The sequence below is a fragment of the Lupinus angustifolius genome, chromosome LG17 (assembly GCF_001865875.1).
Source record: "Lupinus angustifolius cultivar Tanjil chromosome LG17, LupAngTanjil_v1.0, whole genome shotgun sequence".
Classification (NCBI taxonomy): Eukaryota; Viridiplantae; Streptophyta; class Magnoliopsida; order Fabales; family Fabaceae; genus Lupinus; species Lupinus angustifolius.
Genome location: NC_032025.1, coordinates 314,377 through 326,432, shown reverse-complemented (window position 1 = coordinate 326,432; position 12,056 = coordinate 314,377). Strand labels below are relative to the sequence as shown.

The 12,056-nt window shown below is 32.9% G+C and overlaps 2 protein-coding genes across 4 annotated transcripts; both read right to left on the bottom strand.

The window, feature by feature from the left end:
• LOC109331980 (probable arabinosyltransferase ARAD1) lies at window positions 3,394–7,827 on the bottom strand. 2 transcript variants are annotated; one of them, XM_019566812.1, is made up of 10 exons: window positions 7,351–7,827; window positions 7,084–7,257; window positions 6,664–6,821; window positions 6,428–6,575; window positions 5,500–5,615; window positions 5,279–5,417; window positions 4,556–4,666; window positions 4,254–4,322; window positions 3,577–3,728; window positions 3,394–3,475 (listed from the first exon to the last, which is right to left on the bottom strand). In XM_019566812.1, exons 1-9 carry the CDS (start codon window positions 7,813–7,815, stop codon window positions 3,603–3,605), a joined length of 1,506 nt encoding a protein of 501 aa, XP_019422357.1. In that variant the 5' UTR covers window positions 7,816–7,827; the 3' UTR covers window positions 3,394–3,475; window positions 3,577–3,602. The 2 variants fall into 2 exon arrangements, with proteins under 2 accessions (XP_019422357.1, XP_019422356.1); XM_019566811.1 differs by having other exon boundaries at window positions 3,422–3,728.
• On the bottom strand, window positions 8,803–12,056 carry LOC109331754 (TOM1-like protein 2). 2 transcript variants are annotated; one of them, XM_019566444.1, is made up of 4 exons: window positions 11,886–12,056; window positions 11,218–11,765; window positions 10,211–10,474; window positions 8,803–9,377 (listed from the first exon to the last, which is right to left on the bottom strand). In XM_019566444.1, the coding sequence occupies exons 2-4, from the start codon at window positions 11,740–11,742 to the stop codon at window positions 8,943–8,945; spliced, it is 1,224 nt and encodes a 407-aa protein (XP_019421989.1). In that variant the 5' UTR covers window positions 11,743–11,765; window positions 11,886–12,056; the 3' UTR covers window positions 8,803–8,942. The 2 variants fall into 2 exon arrangements, with proteins under 2 accessions (XP_019421989.1, XP_019421988.1); XM_019566443.1 differs by having other exon boundaries at window positions 11,218–11,774; window positions 11,886–11,992.

Genomic DNA, 12,056 nt, shown 5'->3' with positions numbered 1-12,056 from the left:
ACAGTGAGGAACAAGTATCATATATATATATATATATATATATATATCATTAATGGAGAAACAAGTATATGATTTTACTGTATGTTTTTAATAGTAAAAGTATTATTTTATTATACACAAAAGGATAAAAAGTCGTACCATATTATTATTTTCTTTGTTTTTTATAGTACTTGTCTTTTCATTAATGAAGATGATTTTTACTCAAGATTGAGATACTAAGATCTAGTTGGAGTGACCAAAAAAAGTACAACTCTATACTGTCTCATCATCACTTTCCTTTTTCTTTTCTTCATATATTTTAGTCAATTCACTAATTCCTCATTATTAATCTTCTTATTCTTCTTTAAACTATTTATTTATTACCAACGGGCATTGATTCAAGTGATACATACTTGATTTTCCTTAAGTAGGAACCCGAATTCGAGTCTTGTAAATGGAAAAAATGTCCGTTGCTAGAGTTAGCCTCATGACTTAGACAAGATTGCCTCCGGTGCAAGGATACTGTTGGGAAACAAAAAAAACTATTCATTTATTATTTCAAACTTATTTACATTTTAGTCATATATTGAATTATTTTTATTTATAAATTAAATTAATTGTAAATGTGGAAAGCAAAATATTTTTACCAAATTTTAAGTGCAACTAAGCATTATTTTCCAAATAAAAAATGGGAAAATTATATCGAATCCTCTTAATCTTTAAATAAATCACATGTATAACCTCATATTTCAAAAGGAGAGTTCAATGGGCTTTTTTAAATAAAAAGGAATATAAATGTAATTAAGTCAAATTTATAGAAGATTGGCATATTTTTTACAATAAAAAGTGACGCTTAATAGGTTTTTAAAATTTTAAAATTTGTTTCAGTTCAAAGTTCAAACTATAAGAGGAAAGATTGTTTCTAATAATTATTTTAGTGTGATGTAATTGATTTAATTTGATGATTTTTAAAAGGGTAAAACTTATCATTAATTAATTATTGAAAACTCTTGTGGATTTTGAAAAGCTTCTTGAAGAACTTTTCTAAAACTATTTTAAATACGATAAACTTCCTTCTTGAAAAAAGTACAAGCTTCATCCAATTTAAATATATTAAATTACTCTAGTAGTTTATTGATTTAGTAAAAAATCTATAAACCATATGAAAAATTACAAACTACCTAAAAAGCTAAAAGTATTTGCTTAAGAAAAGTGTTGAAATCTAATAAAAAATAGGAGATGAAATAAGAGAAGGGAAATACTTTTTTCTCTTGAAGTGTAAAAATAATAAATAACCATTGAAAATATAGATTCATACGTGGAATGAGTGGAAGATCGTAATAAAACATTGAAGGTATAACTTTATTTAATTATAATCTATAATTAAAATAAATTAAGTAACAATAAAATATAAACAATCACTCATAATTATAATTGTGTCAAAAAATCAAAATAATACATTAATTCAAATTAAAATAACAAAGTCAAAATTGTATATATGATAGAATAAGAGATAAAAGTTGCAACAATTTTTTCAATATAAAATACTATGCTACATAATTACTGAATTATCAAATTAACTTAGCCATTTATAATCAATCTGGAAAATAAATCAACTATGAATGAGCTCAAATTCTGGAAATAACTTTTTCTATTTGAAAAAATAAGATAATATATATCTTCATTGATTAATTGTTGATAAAATTTGGATATAAAGTTAAAAGAATTTGGAAAATAGAAGGGTATAGTGATAAGAGGAAGATACTTCTAATAATATATTTTGCATTTCCAAAAATAAATTTTTGACCAGAAAAACAACCATTCACATGACACAAAGCAGCAATAATATTTATCATGATTAAGTAATTTCATGAATAATATAATTTATTATTTTTAAAATTATGGGTGCCACACATGAAGGAGTAAAATGCATAAATATCTAAAGAAGATTAGAAGAAGATGGATGAAGAAGTAGTGAAGTTTGAAACTAGAATCACTTTCTTTATATAATTTTTTGATGAAAGATATTCTACGTATAAAAAACTACATAGAGGGTGAATAAATAATTGTACCACTCTAAAAAACGATACTCGATTTTTTGTTATTCTCAAATTATTATTAATTTCATTGGAAAAATAAAATATCCATTTCTTTTAAGAAAGTCATTTATTTTTCAAATCTATAAAGTTAGAAACTTAGAATGAGTATTTTCCTTTTATTTAAAAATGTTCTGAAAAGTCACGTTGCAAGTAAAGTGGGGTCCCCAAACGTGATTTCTTGCCATAAAAAATGACGTACTTTTCTATATTATTTAGAGGAAATACATATTCTAACCTCTCAAATTTCGGCAACTAACAATTTGATCATATAAAATAAAAAAAAGTTCAAAATGGTTTCAAAAATATTAAATCAACTCAAATTAACTATTTTAAGTATTTTTATGACCTATAGACTAATTTGATTATATTTATTACCCAATTATATATATTTTTATAAACCAAGAATCATTAGGTTAGAGAGTATTTTTGTTATCAATAAATAATAGACATCGTGTTTAGGGTACACTATTTCTAAAAAGTGGAACTCGTGGATGAGAAACACGACTTCCATGTAGGAGAGAATGTGTAAGAATCTTGTGCCTTAAATGCACGAGATTACAAGGAAGTCGCATTCCTGGTCTACGACTTCCCCAAACTCGTGGATCTCATTCACGAATTCTCTAAAAATTACGCTACTTCCGTAAATATTTTTATACATATACCAAACGTGTGATAATATAGTTTGACTACACTGTCCACGTAAATTTTCCGTGGGCATCTATTAATTAATTATTTATTTCCATTTTGAAGAAAGTATATTGTTGGCAATTAATATTAATTATTTACTTGTTTTCTTTTTAGTTATTACCAATGCATCATCTCACCTTTTTGGATAATGAACTAATTCCTTTCGGGATTCGTGACTACCCTCCCATAAATCGAACCCTCAACCTTGAAGATCCAGTGAAGACTTACACAACTAAATCAATATGACCATTAGGATCCATTTTGAATAAAGTATATTGTTAGCAGTACAGCTGTAAAATAAATAGAGTTTTATGCTGCTGGTTCCAACTACAAGGTAGCATCTATTAGACCCTTTTTATTTGTGACCATAAAGAATGAACTGAATTAGATTTTTATTTTATTTTATCCATCTGTAAGACTTAGGAATCTGCAACATCAGTATTTGTTGGTACAAGATTCCTCAAAGTATCATTATACTATTTATTATCTTATTCAATTCGCTTCATTTTATTCTATAATAACAAAATGGCACAAGAAAAGTGTGTAATTCAAGTCTTGAAAATTAAAAGCTTAGTTTAAGACTGTGCACAGTACCTTGAGAATTAAGGGTACCAAGATTGAGTGTTGGCATGAGACTTTGTCAATAAAGAACAAGGTTTCCCAATAAAGAACTCTCAGTTAACAATCTCACTCACGTCCAATTATGAGAACTACATAATAATAACAAAAACAAAATACACTTAGTCCATCCACCAAATAACACAAATTTGGAAGAGGAAAAGTGCAGTAAGAATTGAGCAAAACCACATACTACAATTACATAGAAAACCAAGTGAGTTATGAGATAGTTGGACTAGTGCTGTTGGAAGGCCTGCATTCACAAGTGCACCGGTTTCTAGATCCTTCCACTACTCGTTGAGATCTTCGGGTATGAAGCTTTATATTCACCAACTTCCCAGCCATCTTTTGCATGATACAGAGAAAATCATTGTTAAAAGGGAAGTATATAGAGCAAGGAAATATCACACAACAGTATAATAAAGCTCCTTGCAAAGTGCAAACCATTTCAAAGTGATGGTCGATGGCTGTAAAAATAATCATATGATTAGATTGAAATAAAAAGCAAAATGATATTCTTTCCCAATGTTCCTGGTAGCTTCTACCACAAATTGACCAAAAGATAACCATTTCCCTAAGTAAAACAAAATATCACTCTCTCTCTCTATTGATCTTTTCACTTGCTGCATCAAATGATAGATGACATATAGGAAAAAACTATCCACAACTTATGCACAAAACTATATATAAAATAATGCACTGCACCTAAAATGAATAGTGCCGTTTCATTTCAAGAAAAAATAAATATGATCATAATATAACAAAACTTTCAGTTGACCTATTAAGGTTCAAGCTTGAACTAAAGTTCATTATGTGAATTCTATCTGAAAGGAACATTAGAAACCGAATGATAAATAGACTGAAACGAACCATTTTCCAAACTAAGTCTTCAGGACCCAATGGTTGAGCTGGACTGGAATATATGAAATGTCTTGAGTACTGAAAAATATTAAGATCAAAACAATGAAAACACCAATGAGACAAGACAATGCACAAAAATATCAATGTTTTAAAATGAATAAATCAAGTCAGTGTTTGCTCCAAATATTCGAGCAGGCGGAATTTTTTTTAGCATGGCATTGGGTAACAGTAGAAAGTTATCACGAGGTTGAAAATAATAGCACTGTATAGAAAGTTGGTGGATTAAATTCTACATAGCCCTGATCACAAACCTTGGCAAGATTTTGTTGCATTTCGTGTACACGAGCAGGGCTGATACCTTTCAGAAATTTCAAAAGCCAACCTGGCTTTAGAGCATCAGTAGAAGAAGCAAACAAGGCTATCTGCATATACAGTAAAAAATATTAATAGCAAATTTCACTACAAGAACCAAGCCTTAATCCCACTAGGTGGGGTAGCCTAAAAGCAATTTTTCACTGAAAAAATCAAATTAACAAATGAAAAGTTTTCAATTCAGTTAGGGTTAGTTTGGGAGTTGACTTTTGGAGGGGAAGGAAGGGAAAGGGAAGGCTTGAGAGCCATGAAATACACTTGTGAGATGACTCCCAAGCCTTCCATTTCCCTTCCTTCCCCTCCAAAAACCAACTCCCAAACTAACCCTTAGGTGTGTATCACAGACTTGACAATGTAGTCAGCTATTCTCACAAGTCATGGAACAGCATGAACATTCTTTTGCATTGCAAAGAAGTTACATTTTAAGGAAAATATTAAGTATCTGACATAGTAGGTATTGTGTCAAAAGATATATGAAGCCATCATACACTCCTGGTAAAATATATATAACAGACTTATAAAATGATGGATGATCAGTTGATCACGATGCAACTTACCCACCAAATCTTACAATAAAGCAAATACCATCTTTGTCTGTTATTAGACTTGTAATCTAATAAGCTTTTAATTTAAAAAATTGCTAAATATAAATGTGCACATACCTTCCTGTAATCAAGTATTCCTTCAAAAGGAAGCTCAAGCTCATCACTTACAATAACTGGAATGCATCCACTCACAATAGCATCAAATAATCTAGCCGAGGATGGAGTGTCACCAGCTGGATTTAAGCAAAATAAAGAGCTGGCAATATGGAAGGCAAATAAATAATTAGAACAAATTAAGAAACCAGGATACATAAATTTAAGTGCTGAACTTATATTACTTGCGCATGCCACTTTGAGCTGCTGCTTTTCCTCCCTCCCCAGCTGTTCCCTCCTCTATCATTACACCATCAGCTCCACTTAACTCTGCTACAAGTTTAGAGCGTATCTTTCCTCCCTGAAACGGAAGAGCACAAAGAAAGCACCTAAACCTTAGGCAACTGAATGAAATATGCATGTAGCAAAGAGAATATGAAAACACCACACGTCAAGTAGCACAAGTCAAGTTCCATACAAGTTTTACACTGAACAACGCAAAATATGGTAAGAAACTTCTAATCCAGAGACTATAAGTACAGACAGCAAACGACTGTTTGTGAAATTCATGTTCTGATTTCTGAGTGACTCCAATTCAAAACCATTCATGTGTTTCAAGATATTAGGTGGAAACATATTACTTTTTTGGTGTGTGTGCAGAGTTTGTTTCCAACAATTTTAATTAAGGAATCCAATACATGTTCTATAACACAGCGACAAAGATGAAGTCCTATAAATATTAACTGAAAACCCAGAACAAGTGTTAACTGACCCATAGTTTACAAATGAAATGTCATGAATGATGTCTGAGAACTAGATGATAAGTCAAAAGGCCTATAATATTGCAACTGGATACCATATGCCTTTGTAAATAGCTAAATTAACAAAGATCATTACCATATACCAAATACATTTTATAACAACCTAAGGCTAAACCAGAAGGTCTTGTATTAAGATATATGGATGGATTAGTCAAAATTACTTGGTAACCAACAAATTAAAATACACTTTAGTTTCATGCACTCAATGTATTTCCCATGATAGTCCTCCGTGGTCATTAATAAATTGGAAACTAAAAAAATATATTGCATCTTACTTTCATGTACTTCCAAAGTTTCAACCTCTCAGTTAATCAATTTAATCAATAATTTCACAACATGCTTAGTTGCTTACTGCGTTTCTTTTGAGCCGACCACGAAAGAAAAGCAGTGTTTTTCTCTTCGGATTTGTTTCGGATAAACATCTAGCATCACATAAATCGAGATTGGCAACATATGGAAGAATCAGGTCTTTCTCCAGAAAAACCTGTCCTGGCTTGTACCTGAAAGATAAAAAAAGATAAATTGATGTCAGATCCAATGACAAATAGCATACCAATTTAGAAATGTCTATGTAATTTAGAAAATGACCAGTTTCCCGTGGAATCCATATCCGGCAACAGCCAAATTGCATTCTTCATGTATCTACGAACCGACTTAAAAGACCACGGATGATGCACAGGAAGTATGTGATCTCTTCCGCCAGAGCGCTTCCAAGCCGGTTGATCTGTCACCCACTTTAGAGCTTCCTACACCCACAACTAAGACTAGATTACAAATATTATAGATAATTTATAAATGATTATCCTACAGTTCCTTTCTCTTCCCCTTTTCTCTTCCCCTTTTCTCTTTCTAGAGCATACCTCAACCTCAACCCGTAGTAAATACTTTTCCCATCAATTCAAATAATATTTCCTTATTATCCATCATGTGAAAAAACGTATCATACCCGTGTATCTAAAAATCGGCGATGTAATAATGAAATTAAGAGTGATGGAAGAGCACTCACACCCTATAAAGTGCCTTGCATTGTTGTTTCTCCATGAGGAAGAAGCTTATTGTAGTGAAGAATGGTATATAGAACAAGTCTGCATCCTCCATTCTATGAACTCTAACAACACTTTTCAAAACTCTCTCTGATTCTGGAGCAATCAGATCAGCCCATAGCCAATAATCAATAGAGTGCTGAATTCACAACACAAAATGTAATACAAAATCAAATAACAGATACAATAAATTGAACAAAAAAAAGTGTTGGAAGTGGTAAAAGGAATAAACCTGTTCGATGAGCCTATGAACAGGGCTACCATTAGAAGTGAGATTAGAAGTTTCTTTATACGTATTACTAAAAAGCCAAAGCAAATCATAGGTAAACTTATTCGGCATATTATACACATAAACCCTAATCGGGTAATTATCCTCTGCATACAACCTATTAATTTCCGAATTGTACAGCGCGATGTCAAGATTGGTGACGTCAGCATCAGAAGAAGCAATGAATGTATCATCGTGAGCGTTGGATTTGTGAGTGGAGAGAAAGTGTTCGAGTGAGGTAACGAATGAGGTATGAATGTTGGAATTGAATTGGGAATGGGAAAGGGAAAAGGAAAAGGAAGGGATAGTGAGGTGTGAAGAGTAAGAGAAGAGAAAGAAGAAGAAGAAGCAGAGAAGTGAAGAGAGATAGAATAAGATTCGAGATTTCGATCTCAGGATGTTGTTTCTTCCTGCCATTTTTTCACTCATCAAAACTTTCAACTTCAGATCCTTCTTTTAATAACGAACCTCCTTATTTACTGCATCATACTTAATCCAATACATCACCTCATATGTTATTCTGCATGGAAAAAATGTTCGCTAGCCCCGCATATTAGTGTATATTCTCAATGTCAAGAAGATTGTCTCTAATACGAAGATACATGTTGAACCAACAAAAAAAAACTATTCCATAGGTTTTATTACTATGAGATAATCAAATAATTTTCTTAAGAGGTATGTGTAACTGTGCTTTGCTTATGTACATAAATGGAGAGGGTAGTAAAAACTAATTAATAGATAGGAAAACATGTGTGATTTAAAGGTGTTGAATTGCTTAAATTTTAGAAAATAATAAAGTGAACAAAGCTGAAAGAATGTTGTGAGAACCGATCCAACTTCCGGTGAAGTAGATGCTTTAATAATTATATCATCTAAAGGTTTATACATCATCTTTGTACACTTTAAAGTTAATTTACAATTTTAGTTTTGAAGAGAGAAAAAATAAAAAACTATAAAATTATCTCAACTATATTTCATGTCTTATAAGTTTTTAAAAACTGGTCCTAATATATTCGAAACCCAATATCAAAACAGGATTCCTTAATTCATAGAAAATATGTTTTTCATTAATAAAGTTTTGTACTAAGATTGAGGATTTGTGTTCCATCTTATGGGTTACAATTTTTTTTACTAGTAAAGATATCTCTTCACCCTTTTGGATAAGGAACTAATCCATTTTCGGGGTTTGTGACTGTCCATCTTAACAAATATCACTAACATTAATCAAACATTTAATCTTGAGAATTCAGTGGAGCCTTACATCGTGGATCTTCCGTTGCTAGTTTGGACACTAGCATAGATCTATGACTATGAGAATTGCAGCTATCCAAGTAACAGATACAAAATCAGAGACAATATGAACAAAACCACATTGAAATTCTAAACCACAAAATCAAACGTAAGTTGCACAGAATGTTCAAAAAATATATATAATGGAACAAGCTGTCTGAAATTCAGAACAAAGTCCACAGCCAACATTGAGATATAAAAAATAAAAGGATCAAGACATCAACGAGGGAGTCATATATTCAGAGTTGATTCGGAGTGACTGCAGCTTAGAAGGAGATAAGATCGTCTTTCGATGATTGTGGCTTCTTTGTATCATGTCCTCCATGTGCTGCTGCTGCTGCAGAGTCCCCGTCTTTTTTACCGAAAATCATCTCATCCAGATCATCCATCATGTGATCATTGCTCCCTCCATGGGCGCCGACTCTTGGTTCCACTGGCTTTCTAATCAAGGCATCTTCTTTAGTATGACGGGGTGACTCATCTGGCTCAACAGTAACAGGTATCATAGCTGGTTCAGGTGGAACTGGAACGACTGTTGGCGTCTTCAACTCTTCATACTTGGAGAGAACCTTCTGAATCTCATCATTAGCATTCAAGGCCTCAAAAAGCAGTGCTTCATTATCCCCAGCAGTTTCGATAATTCGCAGGACAGTGGCTTGGGACCGACGGCACTGCTGTACAAGTGTGGTGGTCAAATCATCCTACACATGGAAGAACAGATTAGATATATTTCTTTGTAATTCACAGATACCTGATACAACATGCTTCTTCCCTAACAAGGAACATCACATGGCCAAATGTACAAAACTTACACAAGGGTGTGATAAAACGAGCATTACCAATGAATTGATATTACCTGGTTTGCAACATTCTTCACTATAAAGCATATCGGGATAACTAGACAAGTTCTTGTGAGGGCAAACTGAGTACCGACAAACTTTTAGGTATAAAAACATTCCAGTGTGTAGTTAAAAAAAATCATTTAGCTAGTGCATCTGTGGGCGATGTTATTTTGAATGGGGAATTAACTATTAAAGCAAATGATTTGTAACAAACAGATTATCAAATTTGAATCTTAAATAATTTTCCCTTTCTGATATGACATTCTGTAAAACCGAACAGTGACTTGCAGAATCATATTATTTAACTCCTGAATGATGCCATTAATGGTTCAACTACCAAAACATTTATACAGGTGTAGTATCATAACATCTATAAGGTGATTTTAAAACCGTAATTTACATGAGCTTTGTTAATTACAAATATTAAAAGCACAGAACCATGTGCAAAACTGTGGTCATGGTCTAGTGAACATAAAGTAAAATTTAAAAGACTTGTCAAAGTAAAATGCGGAGTATTTAAAAAAAGAAAGATAAAGTCCAATAACCCATTTCTTCAGAAATGGATATTACTAATAGTCAAAATCATATGAGAGGAATCACCAAAAAAATAAAATTAAATGAGAGCATCCAAGTTGACACATAAAAAATGCAACCAACTGTTTAGGCATTAATATAACACAGCTAAGACATACCTGTAACACGTCTTGTTTAGGTGATGACGATAAGACAGTAGAAAGAAGCTCAATGCTATTTCTTGCAACATCAAAGGCTTCCTTTGTCTGTTCAGGTGTAAAACTCAGGACAGGAACATCACGCTGAACATCATCATGCACGTAAATCTGCTGTTGACGAATGACATCAGCCTCTGGAGCAGACACTGAACGAGGAGGAGTGAAAATAGGGGCCAAGCTTTCATTGTCACGACCAGGGAACCGAATACCCCTTGACTTCAGACTCTGCACCATAAAAAGTGATAGGCAAGGAAAGTTCAAAAATAAAAACATCATGCCCAAAATTTCTATCAAGGTGATGCATTCCATTAAGACAAATTCATATTTATCACATTAATTATCTAAATAGTTCAACTTGCTAAGGCTCCTAGAACTTTCTTTACAGAGTTCCTGGGCATCTTATTAGTAGAAATAGTCCAAACATGTTGACTTCATTTTATTGGCATCTTTTGTCTCGAATACTTAGGCAGTGTTTGGCAGACGAAAATAATAGGATGGAACAAGATGTTTTGTTCCTCCCTTAGTGCGAAATATTTTGATGCTTGTTTGATTTTTGAATTGGCTCCAATGCTGTAGAAAAGAATCCTCCTGAGACAGAAAAGGTCATATTTCCCCCCTACTTAACCATAGGACAAAGGCACTTAAATTGTCCAGTGTCGTCCCTTGTATCAAAGGCACCCTTTCAGTGCAACAGAAATTTCCCACTTTTCACTCTCATTTCGTTAGTATGTGTTTTTATTATCTATAAAGTACACCAAACATAAAACATAAATGATAATTATGTTTCATCTTGTTATGACACATCAACTAAATGCTACCTTGTAAGTTTTATGTTTAATAAGATACACCAAACATAGACTATAGCTCATGTTTTGTTCAGACACGTCTACCAAAGGCTACCTTAGATGGATGTTTCTCCTGTGATTAAACAAATAATCAAGCAAGCACAAAAAGTGGCAAACGTGTACCTTGTAAGTTTCTTCATAAACAGGAAGATATCGCAGCTCACCGGTAGACTCACCCCATGCTTCAATCATAATCAAAGCCTTGTTCCGGTTATTAACAACCGTCTGAGGATCATCAATCAACCTCACCATCTCATCAAGCACTCTCTCAGCCGCAACCTCTGAGAATGCCTTCTCACAATTCTTAACAATAGTCTCAAGCAACATCAAAGCCAAATATTGAACCCTAGGACTTTTGATCATGATCCTCTTCTTAATCCCGCGGATCAATTCAATGCTATTGACCTTCTCAGTATTAATCAAATCACATATATCAAGATTGAGAGCCCAATCAGGCTCATCAAGCGCCTCGGAGGTAGCATCCTCGGCGAGCTTATCAACCTGATTAGGACCATTGAAGAATTCTTTGACCTTGAAACTCATGGAACTCATGCCAGCACTCATTTTTCTACCAACCTCAGCACCTTCAATTTTCAGCCTCTCACCGAAGGCGCTTACTTTTTCAATCAAATCGTTGTTGTCAACCATCTTATTACAGAATCGCACAAACCCTAATTCAACTAAACTTGTTTCATCATGATAATTAAAAAAAGTGAGTAATAAGTAATCAGCTATTGAAAAATCGAAATTGATTGGACAAAAAAATAGAAAAAGATAAATAAAAGGTGAACCTGGAAATGAGAAACGAACAAGATTGAATCGCAGGAAGGGAAAGAATGAACCTTAGAGGGTTGAGAAGTGAGAAACAGTCTTTACTCAAAGGGAAAAGTTTTATTTGACAGTGTGGGTTTATTTATGTGCTCATAAGTCATAATCATTAAATTTTGACCAAACAAATGAAG

Coding starts and splice junctions, on each gene's coding strand:
- LOC109331980 (XM_019566812.1), bottom strand. CDS start 7,815: ATGAGTGAAAAAATGGCAGGAAGAAACAACATCCTGAGATCGAAATCT. Junction 7,258..7,350: donor TTCATAGGCTCATCGAACAG/GTTTATTCCTTT, acceptor TTGTGAATTCAG/CACTCTATTGATTATTGGCT. Junction 5,418..5,499: donor GCTCAAAGTGGCATGCGCAA/GTAATATAAGTT, acceptor CCATATTGCCAG/CTCTTTATTTTGCTTAAATC.
- LOC109331754 (XM_019566444.1), bottom strand. CDS start 11,742: ATGGTTGACAACAACGATTTGATTGAAAAAGTAAGCGCCTTCGGTGAG. Junction 10,475..11,217: donor TTTATGAAGAAACTTACAAG/GTACACGTTTGC, acceptor TTTATGGTGCAG/AGTCTGAAGTCAAGGGGTAT. Junction 9,378..10,210: donor CTAAACAAGACGTGTTACAG/GTATGTCTTAGC, acceptor TTCCATGTGTAG/GATGATTTGACCACCACACT.